This window comes from Blennius ocellaris (genome assembly GCF_963422515.1).
Source record: "Blennius ocellaris genome assembly, chromosome: 8".
NCBI lineage: Eukaryota > Metazoa > Chordata > Actinopteri > Blenniiformes > Blenniidae > Blennius > Blennius ocellaris.
The window spans coordinates 5,985,484-6,012,386 of NC_137657.1; the positions used below are offsets into that span (position 1 = coordinate 5,985,484).

The window sequence follows — 26,903 nt, forward strand, 5'->3', positions numbered from 1 at the left end:
TTCAAGGTGACGAAGTGGAAACTGACAGCCTTTTACTTCCTCGTCAGTTCAGAGTGAATGTTTGACAGTAGGCAACTGTGTCTGGAAGGTCCTGTTTGTTATTAATGTTTACATAAATATGCAGTATCAATAGATGAAATTGGAAAAAGTTTACATTTCTAAACCGAGGCGCAGTTGGAATACGTGATCGTTCTTAGAAATGTGTTTCGTATGAGGAGTATTTGATCAAGTGGAGAAGGAATATGAGTTATGGATGTATCAAACTATAACAGAGCGACATTAGACGTGACGTAGTCACTAAACGAGAGGCTCTTCTGATAATACCACACCACTTCAGACCTGTGTTGCAGACAAACTCTTGACTCAATCCACAAGGCTTTTCCTGTCTGAACGTTTTATTGTTTCTCCTGCGGTGAGAGTCTGACTGAACTCCAGAGACGAAAAGGTCTGGAGGTCGAAACACCCAAAGGTCACGGACCTCACAATTTACTCATTGTGATGTCTGACTCAGCCTCCTGGCCTTTGTCTGCACCACCCTGCTCCATCACTCTGCTCCATGACACTGCTCCATCACTCTGCTCTATAACACTGCTCCATCACGCTGCTCCATCACTCTGCTCCATCACTCTGCTCCATCACACTGGCCATCACTCTGCTCCATCACTCTGCTCCATCACACTGGCCATCACTCTGCTCCATCACTCTACTCCATCACTCTACTCCATCACTCTACTCCATCACTCTGCTCCATCACACTGCCCCATCACCCTGATCCATCACACTACTCCATCACTCTGCTCCATCACCCTGATCCATCACACTGCTCCATCACACTGCTCCATCACCCTGCTCCATCACCCTGCTCCATCACTCTACTCCATCACTCTGCTCCATCACTCTGCTCCATCACTCTGCTCCATCACACTGGCCATCACTCTGCTCCATCACTCTGCTCCATCACACTGGCCATCACTCTGCTCCATCACTCTACTCCATCACTCTACTCCATCACTCTGCTCCATCACACTGCTCCATCACAGTAAAACCTTGATTGCGACTCTGCAGGTGCTCCTATTAAGGTGCAGACGTAATAAAGCAGCTTCCTGAATACAATATTGCCTTGTGTGTTTGGAATTCTCTGCCTTGATCTAATTATAGAGCCAATATATTTTTGTTTGAAGTGAAACCAGCCCCAAGCAGCATCTGTTCTTCTTCCCTCTGTGTTCCCACCTTGTTTTCCTGCTGGATTGTGACGTGAAACAGACACTCCAGTTTCCCACCGTGTGCCCCGTCGGCGGTAATTAGTGAGGAGAAGCAAAGCCAGCTCCTGTTGTCAGCTAAATAGTATATTAAAAACGGGCTTTCTGGTGAGCTCAAGCACTTGTCGTGCAGGAACGCGGTAATCGTGTCGTCGCACGGCGGCGGGGCGACACGCCCTGCGTCGCCTCTGAGCTGTTGGGAACGTGTGAATTCCTCTGGCGCCGCTTTTCTATTAGATGGAGGATGACCTTGATCCTGTGTAACCGGCTCGGCACACCACGAGCTTCAATAAGTGTTTTCTGTCTTCTTACTGCGTCGTCGCTTGTCTTCCACAGTCTCATTGTTTTGGTTGGTCTTTTCTCTCCCTCCCTCACTCTCTCCCTCTCTCTCTCTCTCCAGGACGAGGAGCCCGAGCAGGGCGGCGCTGGTCGCCCTGGGCATCTCCAATGTGTGCTTCATGCTGCCATGGCAGTTCGCCCAGTTTGTGCTGCTTACTCAGGTAAACAGGGAGCAAGGCAAACACCGAGACGGAGGGGGGGGAGGGGAAGCGGGGACAACGGGATTAAGAAGGAAATAAAGACTTTGAGCAAACGGGGCTTATTTGAAGAAAGGTGCAGAGATTTGGCAAGGTGACAAGGCAATAAAGAGGCGGCGAGAAAGAGGGATACAGATATGAAGACTCCACTCACGGCCTCGCTTCTCCAAACAATCCCAGCATGTAGTGGAGACGACATTCATACGATGGCCAACGTCGCTGGAAAATCCTGCAGAGATGATGAATGTGGGTCAGCAGGTTTTAACGGATGTTGGTAAAAAAAAAACAAAAAAACGGGTCACTCGTCCAGGCGAGTGTTCAGTGAGAGTTCGGCCCCCGCAGGCCGCCGCTGGGCTTTCAACACAACACGTGATGTTTCTTTGTTGTTCCATTTACAAGCTGCTAATTGAGCTGCGTGAACGCGCCGACTGGAGGCCAAGCTCACCCTCCCACACCGCCCGTCCATCTCAGAGAAGTCGGCTTGAAAAAGAGAATTCCGAATTGCACATTTAGCATCCTATCTGCCAGCATTAATCTGAGGCGTAATTAATATTGCTGAATTAGTGCGTACTTGTAGATAAGTACAAACCCTGAAGTGGGCCACCGGAGTGATTACAGACTCTTAATGGGTTTAATTATAGTCATGCGTGGCAATTTAGAAAAGCTTTTAACACTTCATTTATCACATTTGCATGTGTGCATTTTATTTTCCCACATGCAGAAGTGATTTGAAAGATCATCGATTGTTATGATTTCATGATTATCTGCGCAATACGCATGATGAGAATCGTGTTACATTAAAAGTTACATAGAGAATATTTTCTTCGTTCCTTCATTAAAAGTTCTAATTAGTAGATGGGATGATTATTTAGAGAATCACATTTTTGTCAATTGTGTGGAAAGAGAGTCCAATCAAGCGGAACTATAATTGCCTTGGTATGAATTTAGTGGTGCAGCTTGTGTCTTGTATTAGACGATAATAATAACACGATAATGGAACATCAGAGGAGAGAAACTGGCTCCATTCGTAGCTGAAATGTAGGATCACTGCGACGCTGTTCCAGTGGAGCACAAGTCTGTACAGGGACCATTTTAGATTTGAAGGTGAAGATTTGGTTGCTGGGACACAAATAGATTAAAAAGCTCACGTGCAGCCTCGTCTCTTTCTCGTCCAAAACCACCTAAACAGTCTTGTTGGTGTCCATCTAACTCCTCGGTGTGCCTGGAGCTCCAGGTTAAACATGGTGGTTCTAATCTGCTAATGGACCGCTCCTTTTGTTTGCTCCCCAGGTGGCCTCCCTGTTTGCTTCCTACATCCTGGGTTACCTCGCTGCCACCAAGATGCAGTCCATACTTGTCACTCATATGGTACAGTCAACAAACTTCCTATACCTCACATCCATTCGTCCGTTGCTGAATTAGTTTTCCTCACGTGTTTGTTTCACGTCGTTGACGTGTGACTGTCACACCAGTGTGCCGATGAGCTCAATGTGGAGAGCAGCCGTGCCTCTGGTTGAGCTTGTTCCCTACAGAGGTGGACGTTTCCACCCACGCTCCTTTGAGCCACAAGTTCCGCTTCACTTCCACTTATCTCTAACTTTAGCCTGAGCTGTGAGGTGAACTCCCGCCGTGACGGGATGACTTTCATTAGCATTAACGACGCCGCTGCACAAACACGGGTGCCTTTTCTTTCTTTCTTCTTTTTTTTTTGGGGGGTGTGTGGACGTGAGAACAGCTCCTTCTCCAGTCACAAAGATAAAAGTGTAAGTGTGAGAGTGTGTGAGGATGTTTGTGAGAGAGAGAGAGAGAGTGTATTGTTCTGGCCCTGCGTCCCTCTTTCTCCACATTCCTCCTCACTAATCCCCTCGGCTCTCCGAGCCGCTCGCCAGTGCCTGTGTGCTCGGCTGATAAGGAGAAGGGCCTTTGTGGTGAGATGCTGGAGATTTGTGTCAGAGGGAGGCGTGTGGCTCTGCATAATTCACACGACTTGGCAATGACGACTCTGCCTGCGTGTGGGTTCACCAAAAATAAAGTGTGTTTGTGTGTGTGTGTGTGTCCTGCAGCGTTCCTGATGAGCGCTCAGTGGCACACAGACACGCATTGCAGACATTCATGTGCTTCTTATGATTGTTTTATTAGTTTGCACATCAAATGTTGAAAATTGATTATTCTTCAAGTGAAAAGAATGCCGGTAAAGATTTAATGGAAAGTGAAAATAAATTGAGCGCAAAGTTGAAGTCGGACTTTCTTATAACTTCGAACATAAATAGTCTGAAAAATGTGACACTTGTAGACGAGTGAATGTGTATTGAGGCCCCCTTTACGCGACAACGTTTTCAAAAGAAAACGCAAACTTGCATAGGGTGTTGGGTGTCTGTTTCCATGACAACGGTGCTCCGGAGCCACTGAAAACGCAACTTTGAGAACGCTCCGACCCAGCCTGAAAACACTTGTTCTCTGTCCAAGACGGCACAAATGCTTCCACTGCACAGGCGCACCACGGCCGCAGTGGACAGTTCTTCTGCACATGCTCAGTAGCCGGACAACGAGAACAATGGGTCCTCCGTCCTGTCGACACTCCGTCCACGTTCTCCTGGAACTTGGCTGTATCATTTACAGTCACTCGATATCGTCGTCTGTCCAAACGAAAGTCCACAAACTGCCATTTTTAATAAAGGGTAGTTTCATTACAAAAACAAACAGCACCCACTAGTGGCCCAACATGAAAACTACGTTGTCTTCTGTGCCTTTTTCGTGTAAACTGACATCATTTTCAAAACGTTTCCTTTTAAACATGAAACTTCTCTGAAATCTCGCAATAATCGGGACCTTACCTTACCTTACCTTCTCCCTTTCATGCGGTTCCTCAAAGCATTTCACACCATAGACTGCAATTTGAACTTGGGTCTAAAATACTCAAGGTCAAAACTTTCCCGAGGCAAATATCCAGCAATCCCTGTGTTTACACACCTTCACAAGGTTAAACTCTGCAGGGCTGCTTGTGTTTGGCACGGCTGGGACTTCTAGATTGTGTGTCGGTCTCAAAGCCGAGTTAAATTGTTTAAAGTTAAATTGTCACAGATTGTCCACAGAACCCCCAGCTACTGCAGCTGAAGGGGAGGCAGGCGCCTTTACACCGCATCCTCATTACCACTGTAGTGTGAAGCGTGAATGTGATGGAGGATGTTCCTGTTGACTAAATGAAAGCAGGTTTATGAGATTAACATATTGGATGGTGTTAAACTCTGAGTGAAAAACGTCAATGGCGTTTCCATGGTAATGAACGGGTTGAGTTTGAACTCTTACTTTTGACATTTGAACAGGTTTGACTTTCTGTTTCAGCTTCCAGTTGGAGGATTGCAGCCTTGGTTGTGTAAAACCCCCCATCAGCCTTGTTTCTATCGCAGTATTGAAATTGGTGTGAATTATTCAACATTTGAAAAGCTCAATTTCAACTTTTGGATGCCCAGGCTTCAATGCCTAAAGGTAGATTTAGAAAAAAGATTCCAACACTGGACATCACCTGTTTTTAATGCTGGAAGAAGATGCAGGCTAATTAAAACCCCAACAAACAGACTAGAATAATGGCTTTTTCCCTCCAGTCAGTCAATCTCGCCCACCACCCAACACCCCCGATGTGTTTATTCTCATGTCATTCTCTAATTTGATTCATTTTGAATGCCAGCGACAACTGTAGGCACTTACTGCTTCAACAGTGTTATCATTGTTCCTAAAATAATGATGGTAAATCTGTTCTGTTCCACGGTTTTATCTAACGCTCCGCAGCACCAGCGCCCTCTCGCCTCTATGAGAAATGTCCCCGCTTGATTATCAGAGCCTCTGTAATGCTGAGTGGTGCATTTCTCTCCACTTCACTGTGGGATTAAGCATCAGAAGTTCAATGAATGGGATTAAACTCCACTCGCGGCTGTATATTCACAGTTTAATGCGTTTGTCAGACTTAGCATTGTGGCTTAATAAAGTACATCCCAGACCACCCTCCTGCCGTGGAGAAGCACAGATGTGGGAGTTATTGAAGTGTGCACGTTTACCTGACACCCGGAGGAACGGCTGCGTCTCGCCACCATTTCTCATCCGCCGGTGCAGAACGCGCTCAGCGGGCAGAGAATTTCGCGGCGCTGCGATGAGTGACGGCTTCCCTCTCGCCCGCCTCCCACAGGTCACGCTCGGCGTCTGCTTCATCCTGATGTTCGGCAACTCCATGCTCCTCACGTCCTTCTACGCCTCCTCACTCGTCTCCATCTGGGTGAGTCTGAGTCCGTGTGTTTACCGACAGCTTGGGTCAGTCCGCCGTTTAGAACGAGGCGGAACGTCTGCTTTCATTCTGGGTGGAATTGTCTTTTTATTATCCCTCCTTTTCTGTGGTTTCGTTGGTTTTTCTGTGTTTTTCAGCTCATTATTGCGTTGAGACATAGATTTGCTCAAGTCTTCAAACCTGGCCTAATCATCTGGGTAAGAACACTGCTTTATTTTTTTATTGAATTACCCATGGTGTATGATTGCATTTGGCTAAAATGTCTCTATTGACCGGCACACTGCTTCCTGTCCGCCATAATTCATTTTAGTTTTCTTCTGTTGGAGAGTCAAAGCGTGCAGAGAATTCCAGAATAGTGTGCTATGACTTTGGTTAATTATTGTCAGTTTCTGCAAATATCGCAAAGTTTGCCTTTCAAAACGGAGGAGATATTTATGAAAAACACACCAAAAAAAGTCCTTTAATGCTGTGAAACTTCTGCATACTTTCAGCCAGAGACTTCGTTTAACTTTTAAAACATTTCCACATCTGGCCACTCTTCAGACGTGGAAACCTATTTTGCAATCTTAAACCAACTTTAAACTGTGAGCCTTTATTGAAACGTTCTAACTATTACTGGTACTTCATACTCTATAATAACAATCCATCATGGTCGTTTGTTCATATGAATGTCTGTGAGCTCTCCTTGTTATTTACAACTTCTTGTTCTCTGGGCCCAACAAACAAACATTCTAACTTTTTCGTTTTCAACATTTCTGTAGTTTCTTTGAAAACGGGCATCGCTTTTAAAACGTTGCCTTGTGAACGTGAAACATTTCTGAAAGGAAAATGCAAAAAAAAAACCTAATCCGATTCACTGATTTGAAACGAGGCCTGAATGTGATGCTGAAACCCAAATATTCCATATTAGCAGTAAAGTGAAGGGCGTCTCATGAAAAATACAAGATTTTGAAGAAAATGACTGTAGGTGCTTGCGTGGAGATGGGTTCCGAGTGAAAACGATGGTGGATCATTAGTGGTGTGGCGTCGTCTGTCCCGCAGGCCATGCAGGGCCTGGCTTGGGTCGGCTCCACCGTTCTGCTCAAATTCCTGCTGTCCACCGTCCTCGGTGCCTCCGATGATGTAAGTCCCTGTAACTTCCTGTCTGTGCGATCGTGGTGCTGCTGTAGAGGCACTGACTGGTCATCCTCCTCAAAACTAGAAAACTGTGTTGTTCATCATTGGACTCATTAATCATCACTTTGGTGTTTTCATAGCTCACCTTCTCATATTCTGTAAATGAATAAAAAGCTTTTCTGGGGTTAAAATACTGTCTTCTCCAGGCTCACATCAGCGGACTCATCAAGTCGAAGTTCACCAGCTACAATGACTTCCACACTCTGATGTACACCTGCGCTGCCGAGTTCGACTTCATGGAGCTGGAGGTGAGGTGTGACCCCCTCATGGTCCCTCAGCGTGTAGCACCGGAGCTCACACACACCGAAACACTGGTCTGAAGTGGCCCGCTGAGGAAGTCTCTGCCTTTACATCTAAAAATGTCCCTCGTCTCCTGTGAGCTGGTGGGAAAGCTGCACATACCTGCTTTGTCACGTCAGGGGAGCCGGATGGCGGCGCGGCAGGAAGGAGTGCAGAGGGACTCGCGTTAGACAGAAAACACAAACCCGGCGGCAGAATCGCTCTGGCTTTAATTATCAGAGTCGTTGGCCTGGTTTCATGTCGGTGTCTGAAACTGATGCGTGAAGTCCTTTCACACTGAGCCGCCAACCTGCTAATCCCAACCCCCCCTGGAGGGGAGCAGGATTACTGTGGAGGGCAGAGGAGCAGGGTCCGCCCTGGACGCACTCTACCTGCAGGTGGAGGAGCAGTGAGTTGTTTCCTCAGTCGCAGCATCCACACATGGTGATGATGCACATGACTGTGATAACGTGGTGCTGAAGCGACAGGACACAGACCTGCTGAGCCGTGTCTTTACCTCGCTGACGGCGTCACTACTAGTGCACCGGGGGGGGTTAAACTCCTGCCTGTTTAGAATGTCTCATTCTGTCATTTTCAATTTTGAAAATTGCATTGAGCAACGGATGCCGTAGGTAAAAAGTCTTTTAAAGACCTAGATGATCAGTTTTCTAGTTTTAAAGTTTCTCATCTTCTACCAGACTCATTAGTAAGACAAGTTGGAACATTTAATCCCCCTGTGGAAATCTGTTGATCCTGCCTGCTCTCCTATAATATTACTTTGTCTGAATGTTTTGGAAAGGTTCGTTCTCATTGAGTTCACCTTATTTATGCATTGCGGATTAAAAGTACAGATGGTATTGGCTTGACTCCTCACAGTGCAGTGCTGCAGTATTGACGTTGCACACCACACAGAGGAGACACGTCCAAACATTTATTGTTTAACAGGAAGATTAAAAAGATTATTTCATCTGAAAAATACTTGATAATAAGTCACAGACACGAGATAAAAAAAAAGAAAAAGAAATGCGTTTCATATTTCATCGACTGCTTAGAGCTTTTATTGACCACATTTTGTCTGTTTATTTCTAACCGTTCACTTAGATTGTTACTGTCCTCACCATTTTATGTTTAAGTATGTTTTATCAGTGATTTGTCAATAGCTGTTTTCTTCTTCCATGTCTTTCTATTTCATCGCTAACCTTGTTAAGTCCTTCATATTTGTCTCACACTTCATCACACAGCCTCTTCCTCTTTGAGAAGCCTTTCAAATCCCATTCACCTTGTGTGTGAAGTGAGGAATAAATCAAATAAAACCATGTTGTGGATGTGTAGATGAAGTAAGTACACCTCGACCTTGCTCAGTCTCTCTCTCTCTCTCTCTCTCTCCCTCTCCCTCTCTCTCTCTCCCCCTCTCCCTCTCCCTCTCCCTCTCCCTCTCCCTCTCTCTCTCAGACTCCTGTACGTTACCTCAAAACGTTGCTGCTGCCCATCAACGTCACGGTTGTTGCTCTTATTGCTGCGAAGGTGAGAGTCTGGTGATTTTGGATTAAATGACTCGTCTGACAATGAATGCAAGTGAAACTTGCCGCTGAATCGCGTTACAATTTTCTCAATTTAAGCCAAAAGATTTTATTTCTTAAAAATGCGCTGCTGGGTTCTGCTTGGTATTTGCATTCACCAACATTTTAATTTCAACACGATTTCCTCTGCAGAGCACAGAAAACCGTAATACGACATACCCAGATGTATATTTAATCTCACAAAAGGAAAGAATAGTGAGAAGATTTACTCCCGATTCCTGTCACTTGTACAGGAAACGTCAGAGGAAGAAATATTTAAGGACCTGCTCTTTTTATGTAATTTAATCTTATTACAGCCTGCCCACGCTAAGCTAAGCATACATGAATTGATTTGACAAAGCATGGCGTGCAGCACATGGCCAAGCTTTTGGAGAGATCTTCTCATTGGAAAAAAGTCGTTCTCTAACCGAGCTGCAAACATTGACTTATTTAATTGTCCTGCAGACTGTCCAGGATGTGGTTCGATCCCTGAGGCACGGCGGGGAAACAAAGATGGAAGATGCAGATGAAGCTGCAGGGTAAGGCTTCCTGTCTGCACTGAAACAACTGCAGAGCGGTTTAGAAAACATTCAGATGCTAGCGAAAGAAAACGACACTCGTGATCCAGTCCATTGACGTCTGCTGTGCTGTCGTCATGGAAACCAGTGAACTTCAGCCTGTCCAGCCTCATAAATCCAGCATTTAGTCTTTCCTGCATGCTGAGTGATGAATGATGAATGATGAACACCAGAGGTTGATTCAAGAGGTGGACTGACCCTTGTAGTACTACACTGCCTCATTACTGCAACCTCGTGGATAAAAAGTGCCACTACATAGAATTTTTTTTATGAACTCTTATCTTTAATGTGATGCGTTTCAGCTGCTTCCTCTGAGCTCACAAGATGATGGCATGTTTGATCTGATACAAGCAGTGGGATTCAAACCAGTGACCTCCTGGCTGCAGCCTCACTTCCCTCTCCACTGAACCAGGGGGTCAAACTTTGTTTAGTTCAGGGGCCAGGGGCTGTGAAATTAAAGGTTTCTCTCTGTCACACAGACTCTACGTGATGAAAACGTCTATATTTTTGCAAAACAAAGTAATTAGTACCATAGAGGGGTCGATTCTTTATTGTCATTGTAACAAGTGTGATCTCATCTGTGCCTAAAAATAAAACTACCAGTAGAATCTGCTAAAAATGTCAAAACAAACATATACTCATCGCTCATACACACACACAAGCGTAGAATCCATTGCACTGGACCCTTATGAACATGTTGCACATTAATTGTTTATTGTAGAGTTGAGTAAAAACTATGTCTCAATCTGTTGGTTCTTGTTTTTATTGCAGCAGTTCAGACAGGGAGTGTCCAGGGTGTGAAGCTGTCTGACCATGATTTGTGCTTTTTCTTTTCTTTTTTTGATTCAGCGGGAACTTTGTGTTTGGAATTACCATGAAACCATTGTTAGCGAAACCATGTCGTCATAATACTGTGAAATGTGGCCCCCCCCCCAAAAAAAAATAGTAATTTGGTTAAAAAATGTTTTCATTGAAATGTTTCCAATCGTGCTTGTTGGTTTGTTCAGATCGCAGCCCTTTTTAGCCCACGGGCCTTATGTTTGACATCCTGGTGGACAAACACTACATATTGTGATATAATGTCAAGTTTTAGGACAAATACAGGCACTTTAGTCGACGCTGCCAATGTCTTTGATTAGTTGGTTTGTAACAAGCGATTTCCTGATAATAGGATATATTCCTGATATATTAATTTGTTCCCTGTGTGTTTATTGTGTCTCTTGTTTATGTGCACTTTATTAACACTTCTATATTGTTCACAGCTGATGATTTGTTTCAGGAGTTAATGTATTTGTGTTTCTTCCTTTATTGCAGGTCTGAAATCGCCGCGAAGGGAGAGGTGAGGAAACCACGCTTCATATCACTTATGTTTAAAATACACGCTCTGTATTTCTGTGAAAAGATATGATCTCAATAACACCTCCATATGAGCGTGAAGCGCCGCGCCATTCCTCTGGACCGGTTTCATTTGATTAGATTTCCCTCGGCACAGTGAAGTCGGCTCGGTCGCCGTGTCCCTAAGTGATTTTCATCCCTTTTTCTCATTACTAAGAAATGAAAGGCAGTTTCCCTCCTGCTCTGAAATCCCACTCGGCTGCCTCTTGTCGGCTCTCCCAGCCGCTCCGTGTCTCTAATGTCTCTCAGAAGCTCAGACGTTCATCCACCAGGCAGACTGCAGCGAGGGTTCCTCACATAATGGCTTTAATGTTTCTGTGCGGCTCTGAGAGTAGAAGAGAAGCCCTCCTGGTAAAAAGAAGAAGAGAGAGAAAAAATGCACTTCAGATCAAAGCTTGGTGAAAAAATGTGGTTATACAGTCGGTCCAGCAAACGCAGCTCGGGGTTTTGGATCGCTGCCGACTGGAGGGGAGACGCCTCTGAAGTGATTTAACTCCACTGAGGGCAGCAACACATGATGTGCCTTCAAATGGGCTCAGTCACATGTTTAAAAAAACAAAACAGTCGGCACCTCCTTGAATGTCAGTCTACAATCCTTCCACTGCATCATTCAAGTGCTTCACTTTTCCTACATTTTGTTTTGTTTCCGTTGTCAAATGATCAAAATCGGATTGATCACAGGGTTGCTGTGGATTAATTTCATTTAATTATGATTAAATTTAATTTCGTTTTGGGTGGGGGTGTACCAACTCCTCACATTTCACATGTATTTTGTTCCGGTTGTAGTAAAATGTTTGTTGTATGCTGGCAGTGTTATGTGAATGTAAAAAGCAGGTTTATGTGGACGTTTGTGACGAACCCACTCTGACAGCTCAGGTTTTGGGTTTTCGTGGTGACGCCTGCTCCGACCGTTTCCCTGCTGAAAGTAGTCGGTTGTGATCAGCCGTGTGTTTCCACGCTTGCAGATGGTGTATCACAGCCTGCAGCTGGTGGCCTTCGCCGTGCTGGCCGTCCTCATCATGCGCCTCAAGCTCTTCCTGACGCCGCACATGTGCATCATGGCTTCACTGATCTGCTCCAAACAGGTCAGCTCCCCTCCTCCAACCTCACTTCCTGTTTCAAACCCCCCCCCCCCCCCCCTCCCCACACACGCTTCTCACGCGTCTGCCCTTCAGCTGTTCGGCTGGATCGGCGAGCGGTTTAAACACCAGGTCGTGGTCTTCGCCGTCATGGCCGTCATGGCGGTGCAGGGGGTTTCCAACCTGCAGGCTCAGTGGGGGATCATCGGGGAGTTCAGCAACCTGCCGCAGGAGGAGCTGCTGGACTGGATCCAGGACAACACCCGGCCCGGTGAGGGACGCCTGCCACAGCAGCACTAAAAGCCCTCCTCAGCATAACCATCAGCATGATCACAAACGTTTAATGAGAAGATTATGTTTACTGCTCAGCTTTTATTGCCTAGTAAAATATTTACAGTGTTTTACTGAGAGAGCTGCCGGCTCCAGTCGTGACGGCGTTACACCTCCCCAGAGGGAGGAAAACAAACTGCAGCCCACTTCTGCTGGAAGCATCAAGAAGTTATTAGTTTGAGATCTAAAGTCTGGTGAAGCCGTGTTTGTTGTGCCCTTTTCCCACGACCACAATGTGACCGCTTCAACTCTCCATCATGTGACGGACGCAGACTCGGTGTTTGCCGGAGCCATGCCCACCATGGCCAGCGTGAAGCTCTCCACCGGCCGGCCCGTCGTCAACCACCCGCACTACGAGGACGCTGGTCTCAGGTCAGCCCGGCCAAACAGTGACCCTACTCGCATTCGTCTACATCTTGTCGGCTTGTATTTAGCAGCCGCCAGCGTTGCCAGACATGGCGGTATCCCCCAACTGGGGAGCCAAACTCTTACCTTTTTGCCTTTGTTTATTTCATGCAAGCAAAACATAAACATTCCCAACACATAGCCTGCACACAGAACAGTCGCTTTTCAGCAGCCCCTCATCCCAACACCTTACTTCCACCGTGGTCAGCATAAGTAGCAGGTTTTATGGCTGAGAGACGGAGGCCAAGAGTTTGCAGAAAGATTCGTCTTCACCTCGATGGAGTCGCGGGGTTTTCGAAAGGTTCCGCGTTGCGTTTTCACTTGAAACGCGTCTAAAGTTCCAGCAGCAAGTAAAGAAATGTAAACCTGTTAATGCGGTTAGACAACAGGGCTTATAGAGAGAGAAGTGTAATGGACATTAACTGTTTATCATACACCAGCACGGCTGAATCAACATTGTTGTTCTCCTCCCAGAGAGAGAACCAAGCTGGTGTACTCCATGTACAGCCGCATGTCTGGAGAAACCGTGAAGAGGAACCTGATGAAGCTGGGAGTGGACTTCTTCGTTCTGGAGGACTCCTGGTGCACCAGGAGAACCAGGTAGGACCACACACACCTGGAGGACCAGCCTCCGTTTGTGGCGGTGCCGTCTGTTCATCTCCCTCTTCCTTCCTTCCTTCCTTCCTTCCCTCCTTCCTTCCTTCCTTCCTTCCCTCCCTCCCGTGGCAGGCCCGGCTGCAGCATGCCGGAGATCTGGGACATCGAGGATCCTGAAAACGTGGGTAAAGTTCCCCTCTGCACTCAAATAACCAGGAACTCCAGACCGCACTTCACCACAGTGTTTGCTAACGACATTTACAAAGTCCTCAAAGTCCCCAAAGCCTCCAGAGAGCTCAGATAACAGCTCCGGGTCCGGACCGCCACCCAACCTGCTATTTTACACCACTTCCTTTCACTTCCTATCTTTTTGGTCATTTTATGCCGTTGCTTTTTTTTTTTTTTTTTTTTTTACTTCTCAGAAATGTGATTGGCGGAGCCGTAGACTCACGGTGGTTTTTCCGAGTGGCCTCGCAGTTTCCTGTATCAGTGACATAAAGCCTTTGACCCGCCGCTCTCCCTTCACGAGCGGAAGCCAGAAGCGTTTGTAGCTCCTCGTCCGGTTTGTTTTGTTCCCCCGCGCCTCGTTTTAAGCGACGGCGGTCGCGTCCGTCTGGCCGTGCCGACCAGTGACCACGTCCACATACTGTGAAGCAACACTGCATGACCGCAGACTTCTTCTGCCGTCACGCAGTGTTGACTCTTTCTTGTTTTTCCTTCAGTGGTACACTATTCTTTATCATGTATTTGTGTGAATACTTTTTATGCAAATTCAGTGTTACAGCAAACTGTGTTTTAAGAGTTTTTAAGTTTTTTTTTTTTGTTTTTTTTTAAATACATACCATTCAGCATTGTTGGCTGAATTCAACTCTTCTGAACAAAACAACACTTTTGTTCCTGATCAGTGCAGGTTTTAGCTTGTTTTTATACGGACAAACATTGTAAACAACGCCATTATGTTTCCTTCAAACTGCCCGGTTACAGCAGTGTATTTTTTTTTTTGTCAATATCCACTCGGTGGTTTTTGTAAAACGCCTTTGTCTTTGTACGACCTTTAAAAGGTTCTCTGTGCTTCTTTGATTCTTGTCTGTTGCCAAAGGAAGTCTCGTTATCGAAGCTGCATTTTCAGGGCTCCGTAGCAACGAAAGACGCGTTTGTAGTAAACGAGAACAACCCGCCTGTGAGTTCTGTGACCGCCAACTCGTAGTAGCTGTGACTTTAATGTGAAGAGTAGCAGTCGTCGGTTCTTTCTGTTCCAGACGGTTTTACAAAATACGATTGTGTGATGACTGTCCACAACGAGGTGACGGCATCGCGCTCATGTTTGTACAGCAAAGCCTCAGTGTGAGGACTAGAAAGCCTCTTATTTTCCACCTCTTCTCCTGTCACAACCCTCACCCTCGATCCAAACCAGGGTTCTTAAACTTCATCTCAAAATCCGACCCACAGAATTAATTAATTCCTGAAACGGGGGGCTGAACCCCAAATATTCAAACGTTTTCACTAAACATTCCTAAAACACAAACAAGCATGTACCGCCTTATCCAGACTATAAGTTTCACTTGTTTTTTTGGGTTATTTTTGTCTGATCATGTAACTTGTATATCAAAATATATCTGTAATTACCACCTGGTACCACTAGATGTCAATGTATGACAACAGAATGCTGCTACAGTACCACGGAAAAACCTCCATTACTGCCGTATTTGCCTGAATGAAAGAAAAAGTTACACAGCAGAATTTAGACTAAATAGTATAAAATATATAATACACAGCAGAAAATGAGGAACTTTGAGAAAATCTTGGAAACTGTGACTGTGATGAAGAAAACGACGAAGACTAATCGTGAGCTCAAGGCACGACGGCCAACGAGGAGCAAGACAGGTGTTTTTGACAGATTCAGCTGATAGTCCAGAAAACACAGTATGCAGGCTAAAAAGGTGATATTCAATATTAATATGGATTATTGAGAGAAGTACAAGAGCTGAAGCCAACGTTATTGATCTGTTTGTACTGTAGGAGTTCTTCTTCCTAATCACAGGGCTCTTTCTCTTTCCACACCGCCTCTTTTTCTCCACCACGAGCCTCTGCTGTTCCACCAGCAGTGATTCAAAAGTGGAACTTTGTGCAATTGGGGATAACTTTGGGTTATCGGTGTATTTACTCATTCAATCTGACGTTTTAAAACTCTTGTCATTGTTTAATCCACAGAGCTCGAAATCATCGTGCGTGGAAACACTCAGCTCAGTCCAGTCTTCTGCAGGGTGTACTTTGTGCATGTTGATATCCTGTAGACCAGTGTTTTTCAACCTTTCTGAGCCAAGGCACACTTTTTTGTTTGGAAAAATGTGGAGGCACACCACCACCCAAAAATGTTAACATGTGAAACTCTGTAGCCTCTATTAACGATATAAAGTCATTCTCATCAAAGTTTTATCAACAGGAATCAAATAAATACAGAAAAAAGTATTTCCCAATGTCTTTTTTTAATTTTACTCCCTCAGTGTGAAACCTGGACCTGATGGATGAAGAGCTGAGATCCTGGTTCACATTCTTCCTTTTCAAAAACTTCTCCATCACTGTCACTGACACAGTACTTTGATACAAGATGGTAGCAGGAGGTGGAGATTAACCACACTGACGTCTGTCACTTTACATTTCACCGGCAAAGTTCTGTGCTGCCCTCTAGTGGTGAAGAGTATTTATACATGATTACTCTGCAACACACTGTCGGCTGTGAGAGCAAATGTTTTTTTTAGAAAAAAATGTGAAATGGGATAATTTCCCACGGCACACCTGGCCAGATCTCACGGAAACACCAGTGTGCAGCGGCACAGTGGTTGAAAAACACTGATTTAGAGTATATTTGAAAACCAAATGGATCCAGTGAAATGATGCGTCCCCCTCTGGTGGAGCACAGGAAGTGCATCCAGCAGCGAAAATGACTCCCTATAAACATAAGAGTGGTACATTTTGGTCCCGGAGGAGGAAGCAGCAGGAGTTTCTCCTTTCGGTTTTCTACATTTCTCATCCCACATTCCTTCCTTCTTTACTGTTGACCCACGGCTCCTCCAGGCTTTAAATTCCCTCATTGTATCGTCTCCATAAGGACTCGTGACGGGTCGGATTAAAAGCCCCATGATGAGATTGACAGACCAGTGAGATCAGTGGGATGGCCTTGTAAACGAACCAGCGGAGGTCCATTTTGTATGAAGACTGCTTGTGCTGGTCTTGTTAGTTCCTCTGTCAGGACTGATGCTGCCGTTCCGGTTCGAACGAGGCCAAAAGAACAAAAACATTTTTCTTCCTGTTGCAGCCCTTGGTGTGTTTCAGATGTCTTTTATAAGATTTGTCTATTTTGTCTGTATTTTGAAAAAAATAAAGTATTTGCCATGAACATTGTTTTGTTCAGTTTTTAATGGAAAATCAAGTAGTTTTGTTCCTGGAATGATGTATTGCGGGTGTTTTTTTTCCCTTAAAACTGAAGCTCCCTTTACTCTGTCTACTGTTGCATTGTGTCGATTAAAGAAAACAAGTCGGCTAAAAGGAGAAACGACCGTATGAGTTTGAAGGAATCCTTGCATTCGGCCTTATGAGTAAAATAGTTGCATAACAAGCCTAAAATACTCATTTTGGACAATTCAAATGTTCCTGTTTTAGTATAAAGCGGTACAATAAGTACATTTTTAAAAAGCTTGAATAGTTGAAACATAATACATTAATTCAATTCATCTGTGTACTTTTACAGAGAACCCAACAAATCCACGTGAGCTTCAGCGACGTCGAAAGAAAAAATACTTTAATGTTAAAAGGAATAAATCAGCACAACCAGACTGTGAGCTGGAGACTTCCTGCTGGTCCACTTGGCTTTTAGACAACTTGTCTCAACCAGTGACACGTTAATTAGCAACGTGTTACTTTCAAGTAATGGGATTAGTATTTTAAAGTAATTGTAGCAACACTGATCTCGACATACTGTTGTCATTTTCCATGTACCGTATTTTCCGCCCTATAAGGCGCACCTAAATACCTCAAATTTTCTTAAAAGCTGCCAGTGCGCCTTATAGCCCGGTGCGCCTTATATATGGACGATTGTTCTACTCCTGGCTGCTATTTGACAGCTGAACAACTGAAAGCTTTTATTTTGACAACTCTTACTTTGCTACCGGATCTTCAGTGCGGACCAGACTCCGCACAACACCTTAATCACTCATGGTTGCACACCAACGTTCTAACAAACCAAAATAAACTAGATGAAATAATTACTCCCTAAACTGGGGAACAAAAACACAATCAACACAACACCAAGCCCAACAACGAGCCACAATAACCTCCAACAACACAAAACATGAATTTGTCGCTGCAAGGCATGATGGGACATCATGCCTTGCAGCGACAAATTCAACCTGAGCTCCTCAGTGCAGCCGATAGAAACTCCCATAATTCATTGCAGCTGTTTGTGGTGTTTTAAATGCAATTATTGGGGGTTATATTTGGTTTGTGGTGTCGGTAATAATTGTGTTGTGTTGTGTTTTTGTTGCTTAGTTCATGTAGTTTAGTTTATTATTATTATTATTATTACCGGTAGTTGTAAGTTGTCAACCAGTAGTGAAGAAGGTTTTGTGTGTAGTGTCGTCCTGGCATAGGCTGCAGGTAGGACTATCAAAATAAAGCATGTGCACCTCTCTGGTTGTTAGAAGCAATGGAAAATGTAACTTAATGGCTTTGAGCTATAAATGTTGCTGACCACTGGTCTGTTCTATGTGCCTTATAACCCGGTGCGCCTTGTATGGCAGAAAATACGGTAGCAGGATTATTCTGTTTGAGACATTAAGTTGTTTTTTTCTGTTAGAATGATCATGTTTCGTTATACTTTTTGATACTTTTGACTTGATCTAGAATTATAATTTTTTTTTTCAAAAGGTTCCATATATTCCATACTAGACGAGATGTAAATGTGGCCGAGTTCGAGTTCGCCCCTCCAGACTCACTTCCTGTTGCTCAAACATCGTCCGTGTTGCAGTGAAATTTCTTTTCGATTTCACTGATTCATTCATTGGTTGGCAGATCATCCCAGTCCAACAGAAGTCGTCCGCAGCAGCGGAATCCTTAAATCAAACCGACTTTATTTCCCAGGTACGTGACTGACTTCACGAGTGGACGACGTGTACGTTATATGATGCAAGTGTGGATTAGAAAATATGATGGTAGATTATGTACGGTAGTAACGTTTGCATGAGTTAGTTTTGGGGGTTAAAAAGATAAATATGTTTGATTTTAGTCGGGTTATAGTCTGGAAAACAAAGTTATAAATCTGGATTAAAGATGAGAAAAGATGCTTAAAACGTCCATGTGTTTTTCGGAGCTGATTTATTTTTTTAATGCTTTTTTATTTTTATACATTTCTTTAAGCACATCCAATTACAGTCATTAGCAATTCACAGATCTTTGGAAAAAGCAAAGAAACTATAGGAAAATAGGCCGAAGGTACAAGTTTGTTGGCTCGGTCAAATCAACATTTTGCCAAGAAATGACAATTTATGATTCTTAGAAACTCTTAATTTATTATCTTAATGTATTTGTATGAGGCCAAAACTGCTCTCACAGGTCACGTTCAAATCTCTTAACTGGATATAAACTTTAATTTGTAATAATTGAGTTAAATTTATATCACTTCGACCAGGAATGAGTACCGAAATGTGACAAAACTACAGTTGCAATGTCGTCTTGAAGACGATTTTACACGCTGAGAGTAATACCACACCAAAGTCCACAAGTTTCCCAGACGTAGCCCAGCTAGTTTGGTCTCGCCATACAAAGCTGCACCACTAGGTGGTGTAATGAGTAACTCAGAGAAGCAGTGGTTAATGCAGCAATGACTTTAGCACTTGACAAAAACACGATAGTGTGATCCATGAGGGGATCTGTTCTCCATCCTTTACCCGCTGGATCCAATCATAACACTGCTTCTACCATGACTCAACACCACCACCTGGTGGACAGTAGAGGCACGGCCTTCACTTAGTGCCGCTTTAAAGCAATGCCAAGACTAGTTTTGTGTGATATTTAAAGCCTTTATTTCTTGTGACTGAACTTTGGAGCAGGAGGGAACCGTTGTCAGTCTAATCCAGTGGAGAGCCGTACACCTCCACCTCGCACAGCGTCAGGAACCTCTCTCTGTAGGGGAGGGCGATGGTCACGTAGCGGCCGTCCATCCCGTTGCACTGAAACTCGGCGACGGCACCTGCCTCGATTTTAGAGATCACTGCACACCTGGCAGAGGAAACAAAAGAAAAGAAAAACAGGCTCAATCTTGTGTTGGAGGCGAAGATGTTAAAGGAGTCATAATGCAAAATCATACAGGTTTTCCAACAGTAATAACCGTCCCCGCATTGGAGCGACGCCCTACAAGAGAAGAAAGTGTGTCTCCTCTCTCCTGGCTTGTTCCAGGTTTTATAAAGTGTGTTGCTCCAACCAGCCAATCAGAAATCAAACTCTAGATAGTGTCATCGGGGTTTAACCAATCCCAATCAAGGTAGGCTCCTCCCCTTTGACTCCTCCCACAAATGGGCAGCTCTGCTCTGGCACATGGCGCCATGAGAGGAAGTACTTCCTCCTCTTCCCAAGATGGGCGTGTGTGGGTGGAGCCAGTCCAGCTCACACAGACACAGCAGATTCTGAATGTAGCTCCTATGATCTGATATTCTAATGCAGGAAAATCCAGGAAAAGGTGGATTTTGGGGCAATAAACTTTGAATATGATGTTTTTGGACCAAACCAGACCATGTGAAAGTGTTGAAAAGTTGTACAGTCTGACCCCTTTAACACTGATATTTCATCCTCGGTGACGGGAGTACCTGGGGTTGGTGTTGCCGTCATTTTGAAGAGAGTCTCCGATGTGGATCTCGGCTCCGTTGAGTTCTTCCGGGTTAGAGTCTTGGTTTGTGACCTTAACAGAAAACACTTTGTGTGTTTTGCCGAGATCCAGTCGCCACCAGGGATTCACTTCATTGGCTGTGCGACTGCAGGATCCGTGGCCCAGCTTGGCGTCGTGGTTCCCGTCGATGGCGTTGTAGGCACTGAGGCCAGCCAAGTTCACCGACGACTGGGAGGCTTTTCCTGTCACCGCCAGGTTCTCTCCTGCAAAAAGTCATTTATACTGGTGGGTTTATTGTCGTTTCTTTTTTCTACATCATCTCCATTTGAAAATCTCACCAGTCGGTGCAGGGTAACCGTAGACTTCCACTTCGCAGAGAGTAAGGATTCGACCCGGACCAGGCAGGACCAAAGTCACGTACCGTCCCTCCACTCGTTCGGTGAAGTTGGTAATGATCAGCTCTCCCACAGTGACGGAAGGAATCGTCCCAGCCCTGGTGGAAACAAACGAGAGGATTTGGCAGAAAGTCAACAAAATATCCAAACAAATCGCCAGAAAAGCCACAAATCTGTACGCCTCTCTGCACAATTGTCAAATCACGTATTTTCACTTGCGTTGGGTTGTTCAAGCCGTTGTTTTCCAAAGAGTTCCCGATGCGGATCTCCAGCCCCTGGATCCTGAGAGGACAGCAGTCCAGCCTGTTGGAGATGACGATGGCCTGGACGACGTAGCTGTCCAGCAGGTCCACCCTCCACCAGGGGTCGCTCATCTCCGCGGTGTGTGTGCAGGAGCCCATTCTGAAGTCGGAGTCACGGTTGCCATCGATGGCGCTGTCGGCGTCGCCGAACACGTGGTTGACGCGCATCGACTGGGTCGCCTTCCCGCGCAGCGCCACGTTTTCTGCCAAGTCCGTCATGTGGGACAAACTCGTGAACAGACGGAGCAGACGAAGGAAACCCCGCAGCATTTCTCACCCAGTAGTAAACCTCCAGAGGAGAAATTGGCAGTTTGGTGGCTTTTAGACTAAACCGCTTGGGTTTGGGTGAACAAATGATCAATATCACTTTCACAGTGTTGCAGAACTGTCACTTTGTTTTTACCATCGATTATCAGAACTTTAATCATTCGTCAGTTTAAAAAGTGAGATTCCTGGTGTAAAAGCACGGCTGAGGAGTTTTTCTGTTGAGAGGCAGACAATGTTTAGAGAAAACTGTTATTTTTTTAACAATCTAGCCTTAAACACAGGGACTCAACCAAATAACATTTGTCCAGAGAATGAAAACATGAATTTTCATGCAATTTAGATATACTTTATTGCATTTTTAACCATCTTTAGACATTTTACTTTGATTTTTATGAAAGGGATTTTCCCACTTTTGTCTTTTTATGTGTTTTAGCAGCTTTAGGTATTTATAGTCGTCGTGCATGTTCTAATATCGAGACCAGATTTATTTTCTTTCCCCAGTTTTTTCACAAATTTTTCTTAAAAATGTTTAATTGAATTTTTCACATTTTTACTTTTCCAGAACAAAAAACCTACACTAAGTAATTTTATTTATTTAGTTTGACCAGTTTGACCTGTATTATAATTATTAGTTTTCATTATTTTATCCAATATCCTGGCAGGTTCAGGTGTTTTTCCATGTTTAGTTGGTGATTAAACCTTTTTTTTGCACTCTGTTTTGAATCAAGAGACCTGAGTTTGTTGCAATTAATATACTTTGTTTAAAACAAAAATACTCTCCTGGCTTCCTACATCTTCAGTGGAACAGAGTTGTTATGACCAAAGATTATTACCACGTTATTACACTTACTGAACGTGGAAACCGTCCCGACGAGGAGGAGGAGGAGGAAAACCCCGAGTTTCATCATCCTGTTGGAGAAAGTCGGGTTTAATTCACATCGTCATTCTGACTGAAGAGTTTCATTCGAAGATGACAGGAAAAGGAAAGGACTAAGTCATTACCTATAAATAAAGATAAGATGGCAAAAGAGACCCCCCCCTGAAAAAAACAACTGTTCACCCTCAGTGTCGAGATCAAAATCGTCAAATTCTTCTTTATGAAACATTGTTTTTCGCCACACAAAGAGCAAAACACAAGCGTTTGTACAGAAACAAGTGAAAGGTGTCACCTGGAGATCCAGACAAAGCGAGAGCTGCTTTCTTCTCAGAGTCTCAGGAGTCGACAGAAACAAACCAGTCGTCTTTTCTCTTTATATCTTTTCTCTTCCAGCCAGTCATCGGACCATGTTTTTGTTTTTTCCTCCGTGTCGTCCAATCCCATCTCTCCATCCTCCTTTGCTTGTTTCACTTCCCTTCCAGAGAAATCAATCTCGCGGGTTGTCCCACAAAACACACCCTGTTACTGTCACTCGTTTTACTCCCACTTTGACCGAAGTTTCAAAATGAAAGAGAAGAAATTGTGAAACGTCGTCGTCGTGGGCTCCAGTGGAGATTTTAATGTCCTGATTCATTTTCTTAAACAAATAAACAAAAAAAACACTGTATCAGTAGATTTGAGTATGAAAGAAAGTTTGAATCCACTTACATTTCAGCAACACATTAAGAGGCCTGTTATTGCAGTGAAAATACAATTTGCGATAAATAAACCAGCACGTGTGCAGGTGATGTTCACGTCTTTGTGCTCCACCAAAGTAAACGGTGCTCTTTCTCTTGCCCCGGATTCTCCCCGGCTGGGACTTGTTTATCCCTCATGCTCGTCTGCAGCTTGTCCACGTTTCTTCTACTCCACCTTCCTAATTATTATGCAAATTGCATGTACGTGTCATAAAGATTCAATGGTTTGTTTTTCAAATAAACGTGAGGATGGTATTGTGTGTCAGGGCTCTTTGGAGCATTGAACTCAATGTCAGACACCTGTGCTAAGTAGTTTAACAGGTGAGCACACTTTAAGGAAAAACTACAAAAGAAGGATGTTCCACATTATTTAGCAGATCACCATTCTCAAGCAATATGGAAAAGAAAAAGGATCTCTGCTGATCTTGGATAGTTCACGAAAACTCAATGATCATCGTGCTGTTAAGAAATGTGTGGCTGATTCAGAGTACACACCGGTTGGTCCAGATAAAGTAACAATGAGGAAGATTTCTGCCAGACAAATCCATCGGATTAAGAGAGCAGCTCCTAAAATGCCTTTACAAAGCAGCAAACGGATATTTGAAGCTGCTGGTGCCTCCGGAGTTCCACGAACATCAAGGTGTAGGATCCTCCAGAAGCTTGCAGTTCTGCATAAACCTTCCATTGGGCCACCCCTAACCTCTGCTCAAGCACAAAAAGCTGCAGTGGGTCCAGACATACATGAAGACTCATTTTCAAACCGTCTTGTTCACTGATGAGTGCCGCACCACCCTGGATGGTCCAGATGGGTGGAGTAGTGGGTGGAGTAGTGGATGGCCACCGTGTCCCAACAAGGAGGTGGTGGAGCCATGTTTTGGGCTGGAATCATGGGGAGAGAGCTGGTCGGCCCCCGTAGGGTCCCTGAAGGTGTGAAGATGACCTCTGTGAAGTATGTGGAGTTTCTGACCGGCCACTTTCTTCCATGGTACAAAAAGAAGAACCGTGCTTCCGTCACAAAATCTTCTTCATGATGACGATGCACCTTCTCATGCTGCAAGGAATCCCTCTTCGTCATTGGCTGCTATGGGCATTAAAGGAGAGAAGGTCATGGTGTGCCCCCCCCCCCTCCCCTGACCTCAACCCTCTTGAGAACCTCTGGAGCATCGTCTAACAAAACATCTGTGAGGGCGGGAGGACGTTTACATCCAAACAGTAACTGGGAGGCCATTCTGACATCCTGCAAAGACATTCAAGCAGAAATTCTCCCAAACCTCACAAGTTCAATGGATGCAAGAATTGTGAAGCTGCTATCAAATAAGGGCCCTTGTGTTGAAATGTAAAATGGACCTGTTGATGTTTGTGATTAAATTAGCTTTTGATTTCAATAAATATGACCTCATGCTGTAAATTCAACAAATGACGTTTTTCATTTCTTTACAACCTATAAAATGTTCTGAAACTCTGTTGTGCGTAATGATCATTGGAAGGTTTGTTCAATAACATTTGAGTTTTGCTCTCGCCATTGAGGATTTGAAAAGTAATTTCAAATGTGTTGTGTGTAGCCCACATGTTGTGTGTATTCCACGTGTTGTGTGTAGTCCACGTGTTGTGTGTAGTCCATGTGTTGTGTATAGTCCACGTGTTGTGTGTAGTCCACGTGTTGTGTGCAGTCCATGTGTTGTGTATAGTCCACGTGTTGTGTGTAGTCCACGTGTTGTGTGTAGTCCACGTGTTGTGTGTAGTCCATGTGTTGTGTATAGTCCACGTGTTGTGTGTAGTCCATGTGTTGTGTATAGTCCACGTGTTGTGTGTAGTCCATGTGTTGTGTATAGTCCACGTGTTGTGTGTAGTCCACGTGTTGTGCATAGTCCACGTGTTGTGTGTAGTCCATGTGTTGTGTATAGTCCACGTGTTGTGTGTAGTCCACATGTTGTGTGTATTCCACGTGTTGTGTGTAGTCCACGTGTTGTGTGTAGTCCATGTGTTGTGTATAGTCCACGTGTTGTGTGTAGTCCATGTGTTGTGTGTAGTCCACGTGTTGTGTTTAGTCCACGTGTTGTGTGTAGTCCATGTGTTGTGTAAAGTCCACGTGTTGTGTGTAGTCCATGTGTTGTGTATAGTCCACGTGTTGTGTGTAGTCCACGTGTTGTGTGTAGTCCACGTGTTGTGTGTAGTCCATGTGTTGTGTAAAGTCCACGTGTTGTGCATAGTCCACGTGTTGTGTGTAGCCCACGTGTTGTGTGGAGTCCATGTGTTGTGTGTAGTCCACATGTTGTGTGTAGTCCACATGTTGTGTGTATTCCACGTGTTGTGTGTAGTCCACGTGTTGTGTGTAGTCCACGTGTTGTGTATAGTCCACGTGTTGTGTGTAGTCCATGTGTTGTGTGTAGTCCACGTGTTGTGTGTAGTCCACGTGTTGTGTGTAGTCCATGTGTTGTGTATAGTCCACGTGTTGTGCATAGTCCACGTGTTGTGTGTAGTCCACGTGTTGTGTGTAGTCCATGTGTTGTGTAAAGTCCACGTGTTGTGCATAGTCCACGTGTTGTGTGTAGCCCACGTGTTGTGTGGAGTCCATGTGTTGTGTGTAGTCCACATGTTGTGTGTAGTCCACATGTTGTGTGTATTCCACGTGTTGTGTGTAGTCCACGTGTTGTGTGTAGTCCACGTGTTGTGTATAGTCCACGTGTTGTGTGTAGTCCATGTGTTGTGTGTAGTCCACGTGTTGTATGTAGTCCACGTGTTGTGTGTAGTCCATGTGTTTTGTATAGTCCACGTGTTGTGTGTAGTCCATGTGTTGTGTATAGTCCACGTGTTGTGTGCAGTCCATGTGTTGTGTATAGTCCACGTGTTGTGTGTAGTCCACGTGTTGTGTGTAGTCCATGTGTTGTGTATAGTCCACGTGTTGTGTGTAGTCCACGTGTTGTGCATAGTCCACGTGTTGTGTATAGTCCACGTGTTGTGTGTAGTCCACATGTTGTGTGTATTCCACGTGTTGTGTGTAGTCCACGTGTTGTGTGTAGTCCACGTGTTGTGTATAGTCCACGTGTTGTGTGTAGTCCATGTGTTGTGTGTAGTCCACGTGTTGTGTATAGTCCACGTGTTGTGTGTAGTCCACGTGTTGTGTGTAGTCCACGTGTTGTGTATAGTCCACGTGTTGTGTGTAGTCCATGTGTTGTGTGTAGTCCACGTGTTGTGTATAGTCCATGTGTTGTGTATAGTCCACGTGTTGTGTGCAGTCCACGTGTTGTGTATAGTCCACGTGTTGTGTGTAGTCCACGTGTTGTGTGTAGTCCATGTGTTGTGTATAGTCCACGTGTTGTGTGTAGTCCACGTGTTGTGCATAGTCCACGTGTTGTGTATAGTCCACGTGTTGTGTGTAGTCCACATGTTGTGTGTATTCCACGTGTTGTGTGTAGTCCACGTGTTGTGTGTAGTCCACGTGTTGTGTAAAGTCCACGTGTTGTGTGTAGTCCATGTGTTGTGTATAGTTCACGTGTTGTGTGTAGTCCATGTGTTGTGTATAGTCCACGTGTTGTGTGTAGTCCACGTGTTGTGTGTAGTCCACGTGTTGTGTGTAGTCCACGTGTTGTGAGTTTAACCAGAAGCTTTTATTCTGACACAACCACCGAGAGGTGAAAGTGTTAAGACAGACATTTTGTTTATGAGGTGGCCTGTTAGTCGGGACACATGTTGAGAAGCATTGCTGATGTGTTACGACCATAGAGAAAACCTCTTGTGTGTCTTTAACCTGAATCGTGCTGAGAGACAAGTTTCTTCACCAAATGTGCCAAGTTGCATTTTTTTTTTATTTCTTGGCTCGATTTGCACTCCATTAAACTTCTCCTTATTCTGGATGTTTCAACATTTCAAACTTCTCTGTTTTGCTCTTCACTTTCTAACATTTCTTTTTTTAAATTTTTGCTGATGTTGCAATTTAAACTTGTGTCAATTGTGTAAAATGATTAGTTGGAAGAGTTCA

General features: G+C 44.5%; 2 protein-coding genes across 3 annotated transcripts in view; one reads left to right on the forward strand and one right to left on the reverse strand.

The window, feature by feature from the left end:
• Positions 1-16,855, forward strand: part of dpy19l1l (dpy-19-like 1, like (H. sapiens)) — a 30,299-nt gene extending 13,444 nt beyond the window's left edge. The window contains exons 9-22 of one of the 2 annotated variants that reach the window (XM_080501669.1): positions 1,660-1,759; positions 3,086-3,163; positions 5,976-6,062; positions 6,209-6,268; positions 7,113-7,193; positions 7,394-7,495; positions 8,979-9,050; positions 9,551-9,624; positions 10,978-11,002; positions 12,024-12,143; positions 12,234-12,408; positions 12,740-12,839; positions 13,347-13,472; positions 13,602-16,855. In XM_080501669.1, the coding sequence (XP_080357795.1) occupies positions 1,660-1,759; positions 3,086-3,163; positions 5,976-6,062; positions 6,209-6,268; positions 7,113-7,193; positions 7,394-7,495; positions 8,979-9,050; positions 9,551-9,624; positions 10,978-11,002; positions 12,024-12,143; positions 12,234-12,408; positions 12,740-12,839; positions 13,347-13,472; positions 13,602-13,773 (1,372 nt within the window). In that variant the 3' untranslated portion in view covers positions 13,774-16,855. The remainder of the gene's footprint in view (positions 1-1,659; positions 1,760-3,085; positions 3,164-5,975; positions 6,063-6,208; positions 6,269-7,112; positions 7,194-7,393; positions 7,496-8,978; positions 9,051-9,550; positions 9,625-10,977; positions 11,003-12,023; positions 12,144-12,233; positions 12,409-12,739; positions 12,840-13,346; positions 13,473-13,601) is intronic. The other variant, XM_080501670.1, reaches the window with a different exon arrangement.
• A 1,967-nt stretch (positions 16,856-18,822) lies between these two features.
• Positions 18,823-22,574, reverse strand: LOC308133094 (fucolectin-1-like). The gene is made up of 6 exons (XM_080500372.1): positions 22,480-22,574; positions 22,161-22,219; positions 20,961-21,246; positions 20,685-20,839; positions 20,327-20,609; positions 18,823-19,742 (listed from the first exon to the last, which is right to left on the reverse strand). Exons 2-6 carry the CDS (start codon positions 22,216-22,218, stop codon positions 19,592-19,594), a joined length of 933 nt encoding a protein of 310 aa, XP_080356498.1. The 5' UTR covers position 22,219; positions 22,480-22,574; the 3' UTR covers positions 18,823-19,591.
• Positions 22,575-26,903: the final 4,329 nt, after the last annotated feature.

Excerpts from the sequence above, each read along its gene's own strand:
- LOC308133094 (XM_080500372.1), bottom strand. The coding sequence starts at position 22,218 with ATGATGAAACTCGGGGTTTTCCTCCTCCTCCTCCTCGTCGGGACGGTT. Across the intron at positions 21,247-22,160 it reads CGGGACGGTTTCCACGTTCA|AAAACGTGGCGCTGCGCGGG; the intron begins GTAAGTGTAATA and ends CGGACTTGGCAG. Across the intron at positions 20,610-20,684 it reads CGGTTACCCTGCACCGACTG|GAGAGAACCTGGCGGTGACA; the intron begins GTGAGATTTTCA and ends GACTTTTTGCAG.